Genomic DNA, 18,717 nt, shown 5'->3' on the forward strand with positions numbered 1-18,717 from the left:
AAAGGGGAATCTTTGTGGGCTCAGATTTTTGCCTGAGCAGAGCTCCTTGCAGGATTAGGGCTCAAAACCCCAGGCGTGCTGTTGAATCTGCACAGGCACAAGTGTCTGCCCACGTAGCTGTTTGCAGGTTGGAAGTGGAAGAAATGTGGAGTGTGATGTATGGTTTGCGAGCCATATGTCTGTCAGGGCCCAACCTGGGAATCCTTAGAGCAGTTTTCATGGGAGTGAGCCAGTTGATGTCACAAGAGAAAGCTCTACAAGGTCAGACACTTACACTGCAAACTCCTCATGGCAAGGACCTTATTTCTGTAAGATGTAAGGCCCAGATCCTTAAAGATATTTGGTGCCTTTGAGGATCTGGGACTAAGAACCTGACCCTGCAAACATGCACATGAGCAGTTTTCTGGGACAGCTCTTGTGAACAAAGCTTGCCATGTGGGCAAGAGTCTGTAGGATTGGCCCTCAAGGGCCTGATCCTGCTATCAGTTATGCAAGGGCTGATCCCTACACCTGTGTGGCACCCTGCTGACTTCACTGCCGGTCGGCCAGCACCAATCTCCCTCCAGCTTTTATTGTTTCGTTAAACTCTGTTGCCCATTGTCCCCTTGCCAGGCGCCTGCTGCTCAGGTGGGTGGGGTGGCAGCTGCTGCTTTGCCCCTCGGCTAATGCCCTGGTCTCCCTCCCCACCCGGCGCCACCGAGGGGGCAATTTGGCCAACTCCAGCAATTGCAAGGACTTTTCCTCCCCGCCCAACCAAACTCCTCTTGCCGCTGGAGGGGCGACTCTGCCCGGCCAAAGCATGGGCAGGTCTCGCCAGCCTGGCTGCCGCCCCGCCGCCTGGTCCCAGCGCCCCCCTTCCCCCGCGGCGGCCGGCCCCAGCCCGGGGACACTTTGTAGCAATTAGTTTCTCTCTTTGTATGGGGATTCCATTCAAACTGAGCAGCGTGTTCCGCGTAACCTTCCGCTAGGAGGAAAATAGTTCCCAGCCCGATGCTGATGAGTTCAAAGCAGGAGGTTTGCAGCCCCCTCGCTGGGGCCCCTCCGCCCGATCCCCTCCCCCTCTTCAAGCCCCTCCCCAAAGCTCCCCGCGTCTCGGAAGCGCCTCTGGGGCCAAGGCGTGAAACTGCCCCTTCCCTCCCCGATACAATGTAGCCTTGGAAGGGGCTGTATCACTGGGCGTAGAGATTGCAAAACCCAACCACGTACAGCGGGCGATACGCCTCCACCTAACCTGACAAACGGAAGCGCCGGGCCGGCTTGATGGACGGGGTGGGGCGGCCAATGGCAAAGGCACCTGCCTCCCAAAATGTGGGGGCCTCCAATGGGAGGCCGCGGGAGCGGAGGGGGAGGCAGGGCCGTGCAGGCAGCAGCGCAGGTTGACGAGTGTCCCAGTGCAGGGAAGTGCAGCGCTGGGATGAGCCTCAAAGTTCTAGCCCTCGCCGTGCAGGGGATTTAAAGCGGCCACACACTGAAAGCGCCTCCGCCTCTCTCCCCCCAGCCGGGGGCTTTGCCAGCCGCTGCTGCTCCCAGGCTCCAGAAGCCCCTTGTCTCCATCCCCTCCCCTCCAGCCCCCCAAGTTAACTCTGATCTCTCTGCCAGGTTCACCCCCAAATGCCAGCCATGATAGAGAAGGGCCCAGAGGTCTCAGGGAAGAGAAGAGGCAGGAATAATAATGCCACTGCTGCCGCCAGTGCTAATAATAATGGGAATAATAAAAGTTTGGCAGCAGCAGCAGCACCCAATGGAAATAGCAGCAGCAACTCCTGGGAGGAAGGCAGCTCTGGCTCCTCTAGTGATGAAGAGCATGGTAAGTCCCCTGAAGTGGGAGCCTCAAACTCGCTCCGCGATTTTCTTATTAATCTCTCTCTCACACACACCAATCAATGAAGCACGTTCTTTCTAACTCGGACTCTCTCTTTGACATCTTAGCAGGAGGAGGCATGAGAGTTGGAGCCCAGTACCAAGCCGTGGTTCCTGATTTTGATCCGGGTGAGTTATTTTGTTTCTAGCGTCTCCTAAGGATTCAGCACCATTGTGTGTGAGTGGGTTAGGAGCCTCCAACGGCGGTGTGTGTGTGTCTGTCTCTGGCTGGAGATCTGACATCCTGCGTTTGGGAGTTGGGGGTTAGTGGTTGGATTGATCCGCTGGACATAAGACTGTTTTATTGAGGGGATGGGGGAGAGGTCACTTTGTTGTATAAGATTTGTCGTAATTAAAAAGGGAGGGGGAAATCAACAACTTTTGTGTGTGTGTTCACCCTGCTGTCCAAGGCAAGAACAGCAACAAGGGGGGAACGTGTAGGGGAAACGTGCCTCCAGACTAGGGGGGAGGGGGAAGGGAGATCTTTCCTTTTCCATGAAATAGAACCCAAACTATAGCTATAGATCTATTTACGTCCCTCCTCGCCCCCGCCCTCCCCCAGGGAAATATGAATATCTTACTCTGTGGCACGGAAGCAAGCGGGATTAGCCGCGCTACTTTCTCTCTCCCCCCCCCCCATTTTTTTCTCTCTCTCTTTCTTCAGGTGTGGTTAGTTTCATATTCACGATGATCGGATTGGGATCTGGGTCTTTAAGAGACTATCATGGCACTAATTAAAAGGACTTTCATCAAATTCCCTGGCACTAATATGAAATCGAATCCTTTAGTGGGTTTTCTATTCTCCTCCCCCCAGGACTTTTAAAAAATACACACACACACACACCCTCCCCTCCCCCAAAACGAGACATTCAGGGCCAGAGAAGAACAACGACCCCCCCCCCCCCCCAACGGTTAATAAAAGAAGTCCAGATGCTTTCCAGAGGGCGCTTTGCAAACAGGGAGAAAAGCAGAGAAGCTGATTTGGCTAGGAGAGACCGTAAATGGCAGTTAGATTTCCGCTCCCCCCTCCACACGACTTGTATGTTTGTGGGTTCGACCATAAGGGTAGAAATAAAAAAGATGAAGTCACAAATGCCTCTTCCTCTTTTTGAAATCTATTCGAATATGGCTATTTTAGTCAAACTAATGTGGCTGTTTAAAAAAAAAAAAATCTTAAAAAGAACCAGTTGGTTGCCAAAATGTTCCACATTCCATCTATTCTGCTGCAGTTCTTTGTAAGCTAATTTAAAGTGGTATGGAAGCAAATTGTGAGCAAACAAAGGAATTGTAGTTGTACTGGAAGGCATGCGATTCAAACATTTTAGTATAGATGTGTCTACAGCTGTGTGTGTAAAGGTAGACTGTCGACTTCCTTAGTTTTTAAATGTGTTTTTTAATTGTTCTTTTGTAACTGTAGGTTAAAGCTAGTGAAAACCCTCTTACTGTCTGGAGGTCTTAACACTTGGAGTTGCCTCTTGCATATCTCAAACTTAATTGAATCCTCTGTACCTCTCAGCTTAAAAGAACAAAACAAAACACATGACTTGAAAATAACAATAGTTCATTTCTCAGAACAAACCAGAGAGTAACTCCTGCTGTTAATTGACTTATTATATCAATCTAAATTCAGAAATATATATTCTTGAGCTTCTCAATGCAGAGGATAAAGATGTTTTGGGTGCCTTTTTATTTAATGGAATAGGTTGGTTTTTCTCAATTTTTACACTGTTGCAGTCTCTGGAAATCAATTAACTTATGCATTTTTTGTGGATACTCAGGTTGAACATCTTTTTAGTTACAGCATTTCATATAGTTATTTACAGATTTTTTTTTTTTATTTGTATTGCCTGTCTCTTCTGTCTTCTTCCTGGGTAGACATTTCTCGTTGGTTCTTCTGGTTGACAGAATAGGATACAAGGTCTCTCTGCACATGGGAACTCCCATTTTTTGGTTGACCACTGGGGGAAGGGCTTATTAGGTAGCAATTGACCCTCTTTTTCATTCTGTAGGTCAAGCACAACATTGCTGTAACGTACATGGATCCTACTGGCTTCTAGCCAAGTGTTGCAACAATACTTTACACTTTTCATTGAACCTTGCAAATCAATTCTCTAGCTTACCTCATTTCTCTACTAGAGCAACTCCCCCCCACCCCCCTTACTGCTATGACTGAATTGAATACATTTAGGATTGCATTTATTTTATTCTAGTTTTCAGTTAATGCTGTAGATTTACCTATGTAGAAGTTATTGCATTAATTACTGACTCATCTTTCTTCCAAGTGGGGTGGGAAGTGTATGACATAGCTGGAAAAATAAATTTAACTTACACAACTTCAGTGTTCAGTGGAAGTTCAGCCTGAGTAAACAATGCAGTACTTAGTCCATAATGGCCTGATATAAAGTAAATAAGCAGACTTTCATTGACTTCAGTGGGCTTTGGATTGGGCCATTATTGTGCAACTAATGTTTAGACATAATTAAGAGTTTAGTGTATACTCACATCTATGTTCTACTTGCGTAGATTGGAAAACTAATGCTAAATTTTATCAAACGACCTCGATAGTTTTGCAATTAAACATTGTTCACAAAAATGTATATTTTCTCCTCTGAACGTCCCTATTCAGTTTTTTTTATTTTATTTTTAAAAATAATAGTATGCATTCCTAAATAACTGTACTTCTGGAATATAATGCCAGTCAAACTTGACCTTTCAACAAAAAGTGTTAATTTTAGTTATCTAGAGTCTATATCTCTCAACCCTAAACAATTGTTTAGCCTGGAAATTCCTATGACTACTAAATTCAAACAGCATAGTGTTATAATAATACACGATGACTGTAGGTTCAGTTTACCAAACATCCTATTTCTAGTAGGGAACAAAGGATTGTAAAACCTGTTGTTTCTTTGCCCTGGACTATTCTGGGACTCTAGCTGGTGCATTGGTACAAACTCCTGGTATAAACAGTGTCTCCTTGCCCCTGGGTAAACTTGCGCCAGTGTAAAACTGTGTGTACGCTAGGGATCTGCACTATTGCAGCTGTACTGGAGGCTGAAACTCAGTGTAGACCAGATTTTTTGCATCATGGCCATGATCTTAGAATAGAGACTGTAAATGCTTTTAGCTACAGTTCAGCATTAAAGTTAAGTATGTCTTTGATATATTTATTATTAATCATGTTTGTTTATTATGCTAGTGCCTAAAGACCAACCAAAAATGGGGCCCTATTGTGCTAGGCACCCTACAGAGTAACAGGCAGTCCCTGCCCTGAACGCTTACAATCAAAATTAGTATAAGAAGCAGAAGTAGCAGTCATGTTTGTCCAGTCTGTTTCTTGTGTATATATATAAAAATATAATGCACATGTGTGAGGCAGTTATAGTAAAGAATATTAAACTAGGAAGGCTTTTCAGAAGTACATTCTGCAAAATAAAGTGAAGTCGAGCAAGACATTAACAAGATGTTGATTCAGATTTTGTAATTACATTAGTTAGATCAGACCAAAGAGGCAGTGAATACTGTACAACATGAAATCAAGAATAAGGTCTCCTTAATTACTCTCTGGATTTACAATGACAAACTATTAAACAGAATAAAAACAAAACTACTAAAAAGTGCGTAGAGAACCCTCACCTTTCGGCTACTCATAGGGTTAGAAGGGACCAGAAGGGTCATCTAGTCTAACCTCCTGTAATGGGACAGAGGTTTTTAGTAGTGAGGAAAAATACTAAAACTAGAATATATATTTTTAGATTCCTTTTGGAGCCAAAAATTAACTAGATTTCCTTCTAAATTAAAGTGGCTTTCTGGGTGATTTTTAATTTTCTTTAAAGTTATAATGGCTAAAATTGAATGTGGCAGGGGCCTGATGATGATCTGTCTGATTCTTGAAAGCCAAGGTTATGAACCTGCAAATACTTATGCATGTGGAGCAATAGTCCTTACTTTGTAGCTCCTTGACTTTAGTGGATTGGCTACTGGCAGTAGGACATCCCTGCAAATCTGGATATCCACATCCGCGGTCCATTTTTTGTGGATTGGATAGGGATACAAATTTTGTAGCCACACAGGCTCTAAGGACTAGGTCACATGGACAAAGTTTTGTAGAATCTTTCCTTAAATTAATACTGGTCTCTTTCTCCTTTCTCATCCTACCCACCCATTGGCCCAATGTAAGGTATTGCAACTACATGTTGCTTTGGTAAACCAGGTCTTGGTAGCTTGACACAGGACTTGCTTTTATTGTCTTAAATAGAAAAGTAAGTTTTTAATTGTTCATAAGTGTTATAAATATTTATATATTGATAAGTTTTGCTGTTTGGCCTTGAGTTAATGAATACATTGAGAAAAGCTGTCCCTCCCCCTCAATTGCCCTCTGTAGTAAATATAAAGAATTGTGAGTCCAACATTTGATTGTCAGCTAGCTGATAAAAAGTATTATCAGTAGGCCAGCATATATTGTGAGTTCTCCATTTTGAGAAACTGAGGATTTAAAAAAGAGAACAAAAAGCTGTGTGTACTTGTGTGTTTAATGGAAAAACTTAGTGAAAGGGAATGTTTTGTGTCCCAAAGATGAATAGAAATCTATTTTATTTTATGTGGGGGGAGGAGGAGAGGAGTACTAACAAAAAACGTGCATGTTACTTGATCCTGATCGCTTTCTGCTTGTTCATCTTGTATGTGCTGAAATATTGGAACCTAGTTACTTATTTTACTCTTTTGCATAGCTAATAACTTTTAAATAAGATTTAGGTTTCAATGACTTTGAAAAGCATTATATAATTTCTTGACGAGAACAACTTGTTCTGAATCTATAAATACAGAGAAGATAGAAACAATTTCTCCTGTGCAGTTCTCCTTCTCGTGGCTGTAGTGCAACTAAGTACCTTTAATCTTAGTTACAGCAGTACAAGTATGAGCTAGTTCTTATATCTCCAGACTTCTGTTATGTCCAGTCATCTTCAGAGAGAATCCTCCTGTTTTCTTTCCGGTAGACGTGAACTCCTGACAAATGGCTGGTTAATCCAGAGGGTGCCCTAATTCAATCAGATCTATGATGGAGATGCCAGGGGGAGACAGAGAGGGAGAAACCCTTTGTGGATTGCTTACAGCAGAGCTGGCCTTCACCAGTCTCTTGCCTGCTATACTACAAAAATAAATGAATAAAACCAGAGCACTCGTGACTTAGGGAAGTATTCCTGTTAAGGTAGGAATTACAGTAGCACCCTAGAAGCATCTGGATCCAGGGACACAGAAGGTGGGAGAAACTGCTTAATGTGAGGAGGTGCCATTTGAAATGCTGGAGGTCTGGGAATGCACCCCACTTTGGTCAGGTACTAAGAACTGCCACATAAACATCCAAATGTTTCCTGTCCCTCCTGAATGGCCAAGTCCCTGCTAGTTTGCTGGCAGCTGATTTGATTTCTTTAAAGCTTTTAGAGACTTGGTCAGTACAATCTTGCCTCAGGGAGACCCAGCTCATACTGCCCCTAATACATTCAGTCCCAGTAACTCTTGGAAGTTGTGGGACCACGCCTGGGCAGGGAGGAAGCTTGGGTGCAGCTCCCTGGCAGTTAGACGTTGGTCATCCATTTGGAATCGGAGCGAAAAGTATAATGAACTAGATGGTTCATCTTGTTTCTCTTGGTATGGCTTCCCTTGCTGCAAAGCTCTTGGCTTTGCCCAGTGACGTGAGTAGCCCAAAGATGCTGCCTTTCACTTCACTGGGCAATGCCAAGAGGCCTCTCCAACAGTCTCGTTACTGGAGGTCATGAGGCCCCCTCATGAAATCAACTTGGCAGCTCTCTAGCTTCATGGGAGACTAAGTCTGACCAGGGAGCCTGGCCTATAGAGGAGAATGGGAGTTTGTCACCCAAATGACAGCTCCCATCAGCTACCGCAGCAGCACTTCCAAATTGAAGTATCTTGGCTTTCAGACAGAGCACTTCTATATTGAAACTTCTGACAAAAATAATTTTTTGTGGAAAATTTAGGTGACTGCCTTTGTTCAGATTTTCTGTGACGGGGCAGCACCGCACTGTTCAGCCCTTTGCTCTCTTCCAGGACCCATCTTTCTCTGCTACCTTGTCCCTCAAGGCTCAATTAATCAGTGCCCTACAGCCCCATGGTGCCAGCTATGCTGCAGAGCAGATATAAGGCCCCCAAACAGGAGCCTTAACAAGGAGTGCATTGAGGATGGGGGAGAGGCTGTGGCTGAGGGGTTCCTTTGTCCTAAGTATTTATTTCTTGGTTGCCTCAAGGCCCTTAGGAGTCGTGGATGGGTGGGTACAAGTTAGGGTAGCTCTCAAGGCTGAACTAATACCCAGCAACCCTAGAACAGGGGGAGACTTAAGCCCTCCTCCCCCACCCCCCGGGCTTCTGTGCGGGGCTCTGTACAGCACACAGATGAGCCTTGATGTCGTGTCTATGCCACCCTTTATAGCAGTTGTACTACAGGAGTAGAATGGGAATGTGTTGGCTGGTTCTGTATAAGGCTGGAGATGACTGCAAGTGCTTGTGGTTTAGCCAAAGAAAGTGCTTTTTAAGCTTCATTGTGGAAGGGAGAACGGGGTGGGACGGACAGTCTCCAAGTTCAGGTATCTCTAGTATCAGTAATGCAACTCTTACAGCCCAACAAGAATACAGCGTTGCTTTGGTACCCTGGGCCTCTTAGCCCTTAGAAACCATTTTTAAGGTTGCTTGGGTCTGTGTCTTTTCTTCAGTCAGTCTGGTTACTCTCTTACAGAGCAGGAGGTGCTCACTGGGTATGCCTGGAGCTGGGATGCGGATGGTCTCGGAGATTATCTGCTGTTAAATAGCAAAACATACAAATGTCAGTGTGGCCAGAGCCTGTGGCTTCTTTCTCTGCCTGGCTCATGCAATATTTGCATAATAAGCTTGTCACTGCTTCACTTTTTGATGAGTGTATTAATGGTGGGACTGACTTGATAGTCATGAAAAGTGGATCCTTTGTTGTAGCTGGTCTCTGCTGCTTAATGAGTTGCTCTTAAAACTTTTGTTTTCAGCCTATTTAGTTTTGTAACTTGGCCAAGTGAAAGGCTTAGAGCTCTCTGTGATTAGTTCTTATTATTAGCTCAGAAATCTTGCCTCTGATCAAGGGGAACTGTACAATGCACTTAAGGGGGCTCTGTCCTGTCACATACCTTTGGAGTATTATAACTGGATGTGGTTTGTAAAACACTTCAACTGTGCAGTGTCGCTTCTGAATATCCATATTGGTTTCTGAACAGATGCTAGGCAAGGACAGCTGGGGCAGCTGGTTCTCTGGAAACTTGTTTAATTTAATTTTTAGTAATGTTCCTTATTTGTGATCCTGCAGCATAGGTTTTCATGGTGCTTTACAATTCTAAAATAAGACAAATTCTAAGTGCTGAGTGGCCTGTAATCTAACATAATTAGAGTGACTGGTTACTTCAGTGGACCTGGAGCAAGGAACCTCCAATTGTGAAAGCAGAACTGGATTTTGACTGCCCTCCTTGTAAAATCTTTACCAATTGCTCTCATACATTTTGAGGTTCTGAGCCTCTATATATAAATTAACTAAAACAAATGGCAAACTGAGAATGTCTGTGCTCTTAAATATGTGTTTCAGAGTAGCAGCCGTGTTAGTCTGTATCTTCAAAAAGAACAGGAGTACTTGTGGCACCTTAGAGACTAACAAATTTATAGAAGAAGTAGGTTGTAGCCCACGAAAGCTTATGCTCTAATAAATTTGTTAGTCTCTAAGGTGCCACAAGTACTCCTGTTCTTTTTAAATATATGTGTGTTGGAAAACATGAAATTGACTTTTGAACTAAAATTTTCTCAAATAATGAACAGGAAAAACCTCCTTGCAGGACAATTTAGATTCTATTTTAAATTTTTAAAAATAGCCCTTTTCTTTGTTTTGTTTTTAACTTTCCTTTTGGAAACTTCCTTTCCAATATAGCCCCGGCTATTCTCTTGAGCACCTAATACTAGTTGTGCTGAAATGTGACTGATAGTGATGTGATAAACTTTTTTTTAGTACGGAAGGTACATTGAGACCACCAAATTCACTTCATTTCTGGTCTAAGGTCTTGAGACCAAGCTAGTGTGTCTAACCCACTCTGCCAAGCATCTTCAAACATTCAGTGCTGCACAGCAGCTAAACTCTTTGAACTCTGCAAAAGGAAGTATTAGTAAATGGAGTTTGTCTTGCATTGATGGGGGGGAGGGAGTGGGAGGCTGCAGTGGACTGATAACATCTAATCACAAAGATCCCCTGTTCAGAGGAAGATCTGGTGTATACTCATCTCATTTTCCTATTTCATCACATCTGGTCATGGTTCATTAGGAGCTTCCAAGCAGGACGCTACTGGTATTCTCTTCTGTCGTTCTTTCAGTGGAGTGGCAGCAGTGTTGGAAATGAACAGTGCAAGGAAGTGAGTTTGTGTCTTTAGTAGAAGTGCCCCTACCCCAAGTTCCTCCTCACTATGGAGAGGTTTCACAGATTATATTCTCATGAAAGTAACAGAATCTCTTATAGTATAGCTTTCTAATTTAGAATCTAACCACATGCCACCTATGGCATCTGTGCAGTTATGCTGTTGTATAGGTATCTAGATTATGCCCATTATTGTACGGTTCTGCGTCTATACTACAGGTTGATAGCTGAGTCCATTTGGACTTCGCTCTATACTGATTTACAGATATATATATTTTTAATCTGGATTTAAATATTGGGCATTAAAAAGTTTGTTCAGGCGAATCTCATCTTACGTGGGGGTTCTGTTCCGCGGTTGGCACGTAATGCGAAAACCGCGTATAGTCAAAATTACATTGGGTTGAATGGTGGGCGGAATCGCCCGCACTACAGGTACAGTATTAAATTTTTTTTTTTTTTTTGCCGACCGCGTAAAGCTGAAATCGCGCATATTAAATGTGCGTAAGATGTGACAGACCTGTATATGCCCTTAAAACATTGTTCTCTTAGATATTGTATATTTAGTCTGCAAAAACATAGGCCAGTGAATAATGTGTAACTATAGCAATTCTGCTTCTATTAGCCCAACTATATATTGTTACATAAGTGACTGGCTGGCTTCCTTCCTTGTTAGAAATAATTAGTCATTGCAATTTGAAAAAGCATGGACTGTAGACTCAACCTCATGGAGATCCTATAAACAGTGAAAGATTAAGATGGAAATGGTGCTAGAGGGAAGCAGTTTCTCATCTTGGGGGAACAGTCAAGTCAGGATTGGAAAAGTCTGGATTCATAGTTCAAATATTTATCCACCTTTTTCCTCAAGATGTGAACTGAACTGGGGAATTCCCTCCACTCCTCTGCTTTCTCTCTGGGCCCTCTAGTTTCATTGCCTTTCCTGTGAATCAGGAGCACACTGGCTTGGGCCCTTCATTATGATTTTTGAACTTTTAAAGAAAAAAGAATGGAACACTAATAAAGCTGTTAGACCATGCTGTTTCCAAACAACTTTGACAAGTGGCCTTTGCTACATCTTTTGTTTAGGCTGCTAAGGGCTGCGTAAGGAGCTCATGGCTGTTTTCAGTCATGCTGCACAACTGTAGTTCGAATTCATTTTTTTTTTTTTAAAGCTAAAACACTTTCAGCATTCCTCAGAAGCAGTGGGCTCAATCACTTCTCTAGATGACAAACCACTAATATTTTACAGGCTTAACACAGGGGTTCTCAAACTGAGGGTCAGGACCACTCAGGGGGTTGCGAGGTTATTACGGGGGGGGGGGAAGGGGAGGGGAGGGTCGCGAGCTGTCAACCTCCACCCCAAACCCTGCTTCATTGCCAACATTTATAATGGTGTTGGAAACCAGAGTGGATAAAAATCAATGATTTTTTTCTTTAATTGGATTTTTTTAATTTGATTTAAACCGGATTTTTTTGATACTTTTTTTTCCTCCAAAAGCGTTATCTAAAGATACATTATAGCTCAAAGATACCTCATCATGGAATAGGGATTATAAATTTTAATTCTATAGTATGAGACAATTTATTCATGTAATGTTTAAGAAAAGTTGTTTGTAAAGGAGTTCCAATAGTTCATGGATTAGAGACCCAATCTTATGGGGTTCCACAGGCTTCTGTGTAGATTATTTAGGTTAAGCTTTTTATCTACCCAATGGGACTCAGTGGTCAGTTTAGAAGATACCATCAGAGATGCTTAGTTTTGCAGTTCTCAAACTGTGGATTTGTGTCTCCAGAGATAACATGTTTAACGGCAAAAATTTTCTTAAATAAATATATAGAGGTGAGAAATAACAGCCCTCAACTCTATTGTCCTCCTGCAAATTTGTGTACACAGAGTCAATCCCTTACCTCTCTCTAAAAGTGCAAAGTTTCAGAAAGTTCAATGAATAAAAGATTGGGGGTGTAATAGATCTGGACAAGGAGAAAAGTCTGGAGGTAAATGTGAGAAGTGAGGGACATATGCTTGTTAATATTCTATGTTTGCTGTTGAAGAAAAAAATCCAGAATACTTAATGTTGTTGTTTTAGTTAAATAAAACAATTTAAATGTCTGTCTGGTGATGTTCTCCTCCTAATACAGCATGGCAAGAAAATCTTCCAAATATTATTGAATAACCTGTTGAATTGGAGATAGTTCACCTCCCAATGGCTTTATACATACCTGCTTCAATTACCTTTGGTAAATTAAATAACCAAACAATCATTCATTTTCTGATACAGCTGTAAAACTAATCTGAAAAGTTTTCAAAATAAATCACTGTTTAAAAATATATAGTGTATACCTTCTAAAAACAAAACCTACATCTGAGTTGTGAAGAATATATATTAAGGTTATAATGACCAACAAAAATGCGCTTTTATGTAGAAAACCGTGATTAAATTGAATCTTCCTGACTAGTGATTTAAATCAAATCCACACTGTTAAATTAAAAACATTTAAAAATTATATTTATAAGGGGGTGGGGGGTTACAGTCAGAGGCTTGCTGTGTGAAAGGGGTCACCAGTACAAAAGTTTGAGAACCCACTGCTCTAACGGAAGGCTATTTAGAGCAGTTTTAGGGATGGAGAGATGGGCTGTAGCGGAAAGTGTACCAGACAGCATTCATACCTTCTTGGTATTGTTTTCTGTCTCAGAATCTTAAATATGTCTCTAATGGGACCCCTTTTCCTGATTTGTGCAGCTGCCACTGCTCTGTTCGTGACAGTAGCCATGGGAACACAAGTAGGATGATATGAGTTTAACTTCAACTTGTTGCTAGGCAGGCTGCCTCAGTGTTGGTATTAAGTAGTCTTAACAACAACAAAAAAACGTGTTCTGATATTCCACCTCTTTGTGTGTGGGAAGAGAACTTTGTTCTTAACTGGCTCTGGATTTTCTTTGTCTGATAGATAGCATGATAAGGACGGACACAAAACAGCATCTGGACAGTAGCACGTGTGGTGGCTCTCTGCTTAAGGATGGGGAAGGGGTTGGTCGGGGAATGGATGGACGTGACCTCGGTTATTGACAATACATTTTAAACTTTAAAAAAAAAAAAAGTACCATATGATGGTGATACATGACACGTGAAACTCAAATCACGCAGTATAAAAGGCATTACTTATGTATCCTCAGGATTGTAATCAGTGTTAAAAATACATACTACTAAAAACAGCATACACTCTAAACAAAGGTCATTGGCTCCACATATCTAAAGAGTTTAGAAATATCTTTATTGCTGTGAAAATATAAATTGTGACTTAGGCAAGATAACCAGGCATATTAACTTTAAATCTGCAAAGGCTTCTAATTAATACTAACAGCGTTCACATAAATGTACCTTACAAAAGTTTGTGTCCAAATATATGTGTGTATCCAGTTCTCCTATCACTGAAATGCAACATCTCAAACTTAGGATTCAGAATTCCTCACTCAAGAGGTGAGGGAAATTCAGTACCTGAAGTAGTGCAAGGGATTGCTCCCTGTTCCATCTTCAGTGTCTGTCATAAGATATGGCAGGGGATACATGGCAAATAACAGCTATGATCCTGAGAAGCACGGAGCACCCATAATTCTGATCAGAGTTAATGGGAGTTGCTGGTGCCTCTTAAGCTCAGACCCCAATATTTCTTCTCTTACTGCTACTCAACCTTTGTTTCATGTATTGCAGCAATAATCGGTTGCACTCTGGCCACTGGCCTGTGTGTGTGTGTGTGTGTGTGTGTGTGTGTGATGCTCATGATGCAACAGCCATCACTCCCATTCTAGTAATCCTTTCCTAGAGATGTCCCCAACTAACACCTGCTCATCCCTTTCTTAGCAAAATCTACCCTCTTATCTAGCTTCATCTCTCACAGCAACCTGTCTGAAAGTTGCGCTTCCAGCTTCTACTTCCTTTGCAGTGATTCAGCTGTCCTTATTTGCACATGACCTGTAACTCCCTACTGTCAGAAAACTGGGTGCCTGGTTTGCCCCAAGTACTCTTGTAATCAGCCCCTCTGAAGAATTGCCATGCTTGTGGCACATCCTGGCCATTCTTCTGATTTCTGCTGGTAATAAATCTGTCTTCTACCTATTCCATGACCTTGTTCTCCTTACCCCAGCCTTACTACTTGCGTTTTCTAGCCTATTTCCTGTACTTTTCACTCTTCCTATCCCTCACTGTGTTTTCTGCCTTCTCTTCCAGCAATGTCTCCCCTCCCCTATCCCATGGGAACATCATCTCTGCACCTAATCTATTCCACAACTATTTTTAAAATCCCTCTCACGACCTCTTTCTTCTGGTTGATGACTCAGAGCCCTCTGTTTAGCAAAATAAAAATAAAACAAAAACTAGCAGAACTTCGTTTATTTGTATTATCACAGTGCCTAGAAATCCCCTGTCATGGACCAGGGCTGCCTGATGCTAGGCGCCATACAAACACAGAACAGAAAGATGGACCCTACCCCAACGCGTCTACAATCTAAGTAGATGCTTATCAATTACTCGTGTGCTTTCCCCTCGCCTTTGTCTAAGCACCTCCCAGGTACTTCAATAGTAATATCGATGTGCGTTCCCAGACTGTACAGGAAATAGTTTATCAACTTTTAAAACTTTTTTTGCGGGGTGGGGAGAAGTAGGGGGGCAGACAAAAACACACCTCATTGGAGAAGCCAAGTCACAGAAATGGGTTCTGAGCAAGGTTATGTCTGTGGATGTTTAACAGGAACTACTGGACCTATGCTGTAGAAATTTCACACACACCCTCTGCCCCCATCCTCCCCGGCACTACATTCCCTCTCCTGGTCTGTAGCTTCACTCTTCTGGTGGTTTGTAGCTGCCATGAAGGCCATGGCTGTGGGGAAAGAGTTGATCTCTTGGCTAGCTAGGTGTGATACTCTGAGCACTCCACGGGATCAGGGCAGGGACCCTGAAGTGGATTCTCCAACAGCCGAAGTCGCAGTGATTTAATGCAATTGCAACTAGATGTTTGTTGCATTATTCTCGTTCTGATAAGGCCCTGCCCAGAGATGCCCCAGTTACCGGATTGTACCTCATCCTGGCCATCTGAAGATTGATGTGTGTGTTTGTTCTCATGGCAGTTTGGGGATCCAATAGTATTAAGTCCAAATGGACCCCAAGGCTGCAGATAGCTGTGATAGATGGATATATTGATGAGCTGACCAACTCTTTTTGAAGCACCTTCTCTCTGGCATTGCCTCAGTCTTGGATAGGTTCAGCTTCATCTATTAGCAGCATGTAGCTCGATTCTCCCACTAGCTCTCCCAGGCATTCTATAAATATTGAATAATATGGAGGAGAGATCCTGCAGGTGAGAACTTTGGAGGTATAGGAACAGTCGTCAGAATAACCCCCTGAAGTCAACTGGGGAGCCTTTTTGTTGATTACATGGCAACTACTTTAATGGATTTCATTCTTTATATACTCACCTTGAGAAACACAACTGTGTGTATCTCTTGGGAAGCAGTTAGCCTGTTACTCCTAAGTTTGTGCAGTAATTAAGACAATTGAGGGGACTATAAGATCCCTCCTCTTCTCCCCCCCCCGCCCCATCCCCCAAAAGTTTCCTGTTTGCTCTGGTTTGAATTTTGAGCAACTCTTTTCTTTCAAAAAACTATCCCTAACCTGTTAGACATAGATTCTTTTAAAGTACAAGCAAATGCCATCCAGGACCCCATCCAATGTTCTTTGTCACCAAGCCTGTTTTGTCCTACAGTTGCAGTTTCAGGTGAAAAATGACTTGTCAACTTCCACCGGAACAGAAGCCACTCAGGCTGTAATTTAAAAATGCTGTGGTGTGGAACGCTGGCTATTTGGTCACTTGGGTACAACCAGGAAGTACTCTAGAGCAGTGGCTCTCAATCTTTCCAGACTATGTGTACACCTTTCAGCAGTCTGATTTGTTTTGCCTACCCCAAGTTTCACCTCACTTAAAAACTACTTGCTCACAAAACCAGCCATAAAAATACAAGTGTCACAGCACACTATAACTGAAAAATTGCTTACTGTCTCATTTTGTCTGTATGAAATTTTAGATTGTACGGATTTCACTAGTGCTTTTTATGTAGCCTGTTGTAAAACTGGGCAAATACTAGATGAGTTGCTCTACCCTCTGGAAGACCTCTGCATACCCCCAGGGGTACATGTACCCCTGTTGAGAACCACTGCTCTATAATAGTCAGGTTCTTATCTAGGAGCAAAGATGGACAGTTAGCGAACTTGTTTTACCTTTATAAGCATACTAGAAAAAGTATGGTTTTATGCCATAGGTTGCCTACCGCTGATCTAAATAAATCCTAACTCTTTGGGTCTATTACTGTAAGGCAGGTTTCCTAATACTCTAATCATTTTTGTAGTTCTTCTCTGCATCCTTTCCAACTTCACAATTCAAATAGAACGTTGATAACCCCAGAACTGGACACAATATTCCAACAGTGGTCGTACCAGTGCCAAATACACTGGTAAAATAACCTCTCTACTCTTACTCAAGATTCCCCTGCTTGTGCATCCCAAGATTATATTAACTCTTTGGCCACAGCATCGCATTGGGAGCTCGTGTCCAACTGATTATTCACCACAATTCCCAAATCTTTTTCACTTGCTACTTCCCAGGATAGTCCTCCATTCTGTAAATGTTACTTGCAGTCTGTGTTTCCAGATGTATACATCTACATTTAACCATATTAAAATGCATATTGTTTGCTTGCGCCCAGCTCACCAAGTGATCCATACCACTTTGTGTCAGCAACCTCTCCTCTTTGTTTACCACTCCTCCTTGTTGTTTACCACGCCTCCTATTTGTGTCTTCTGAAAACTTTATCAGTGATCTTATGTCTTCTTCCAGGTCATTGATAAAAATGTGAAATAGCATAGGGCCAAGAACGGATCCCTGCAGGATCCCATTGGAAACAGACTTGCTCAATGATGATTCCTCATTTACAATTACATTTTGAGACCTATTAGTTAGCCAACTTTCTATCTATTTAATGTGTGCTATGCTGATTTTTTTATGTCTTTCTAGTTTTTTAATCAAAATGTTGTGCAGTACAAAATTAAATGCCTTATAGAAATCTAACTATTACGTCAAAATTTTATCAACCAAACTTGCAATCTCATCAAAAAAAGATATCAGGGTAGTTTCACAAGATCTGTTTTCCATAAACCCACAGTGATTTGCATTAGTTACACTACCCTCCTTTAATTCCTTATTAATTGATTCCCTTATCAGCAGCAACATTATCTTGCCTGGGATTGATGTCAAGCTGACAGGCCTATAATTACCTGGGTAATCCTATTTATCCTTTTTAAAAACTGGCAGAACAACATTAGTTTTAGTTCAGTGTTATGGAACTTCCCCAGTGCTCCAAGACATATTGAAAAACAACATTAATAGTCCAGCGAGATTCTGAGCCAGCTCCTTTAAAACTCTTGAAGGCAATACCTGCTGATTTTAAAAAATGTTTAACACTTTAGTAGTGTGTGGTTTTTTTTTTTCTTTTATTTTTTTTAAACATCCTCCAGAGTGACTGTTGCTAGTATAAGATACATTAAGCAATTTAATGCATTTGCAGCTTGCGCCTTGTCTAAGGTAGTGTGGGAGTGTATTCAATCAAAATCCTCTCACCCTAACAAAAAAATCTTTATAAGTAGGGGTGGCACTTTTTTTTGTTTTGTTTTGTTTTTTAAACAATGTCAACAGATAACATTGATGTGTTTAGTTTTTTTAAGCATATTTAGACTTAATTTCCTGCTGCTGCAAAAATTTATGTAGGGTGTAAGACAATAATTGTTTAATGACCATTGATATTGAGATTCAGAAGGTTAAAGCTTTTTATAACCATTAAGACAAAAATTGAAAATATCACATGTCCAGATATACAAAGCAAGTATCCTTAAACTCCAATAAAGTTGTCAAACAGCATTTTTCTTACTTTGCCTATCTGTAAAGTTTGATTATTGGGGTGATGGAAATATTTTTCCTGTGTGTGTGGTGAAATCAACATTTACTGATTAAAAATCTAATCCTTCCAAAAAGAAGAACAGGAGTACTTGTGGCACCTTAGAGACTAACAAATTTATTAGAGCATAAGCTTTCGTGGACTACAGCCCACTTCTTCGGATGCATCCGAAGAAGTGGGCTGTAGTCCACGAAAGCTTATGCTCTAATAAATTTGTTAGTCTCTAAGGTGCCACAAGTACTCCTGTTCTTCTTTTTGCGGATACAGACTAACACGGCTGCTACTCTGAAAACTAATCCTTCCAAGTTTATTTAGGGGTAGTAAAAATATCCTTCTATTGCAGCCAGGGACTCGGGATCTGCTAGAATCTTTGCCGTTCTGAAACTCCCTGAAAACTTTTCACATCCCCTCATCAAGACCTTGTGTTTAGACTACT

At 41.9% G+C, this 18,717-nt stretch overlaps 1 protein-coding gene across 1 annotated transcript in view; it reads left to right on the plus strand.

Annotated features, from left to right (window-relative positions):
- The first annotated feature begins 1,342 nt into the window (after nucleotides 1–1,342).
- RCOR1 (REST corepressor 1) overlaps nucleotides 1,343–18,717 on the plus strand; it is a 120,918-nt gene continuing 103,543 nt past the window's right edge. Inside the window, exons 1-2 of the mRNA XM_008168173.4 lie at nucleotides 1,343–1,807; nucleotides 1,930–1,989. Coding sequence (XP_008166395.1) covers nucleotides 1,612–1,807; nucleotides 1,930–1,989 — 256 coding nt within the window. The 5' untranslated portion in view covers nucleotides 1,343–1,611. The remainder of the gene's footprint in view (nucleotides 1,808–1,929; nucleotides 1,990–18,717) is intronic.

This window comes from Chrysemys picta, chromosome 4 (genome assembly GCF_011386835.1).
Source record: "Chrysemys picta bellii isolate R12L10 chromosome 4, ASM1138683v2, whole genome shotgun sequence".
NCBI classification, from domain to species: domain Eukaryota; kingdom Metazoa; phylum Chordata; order Testudines; family Emydidae; genus Chrysemys; species Chrysemys picta.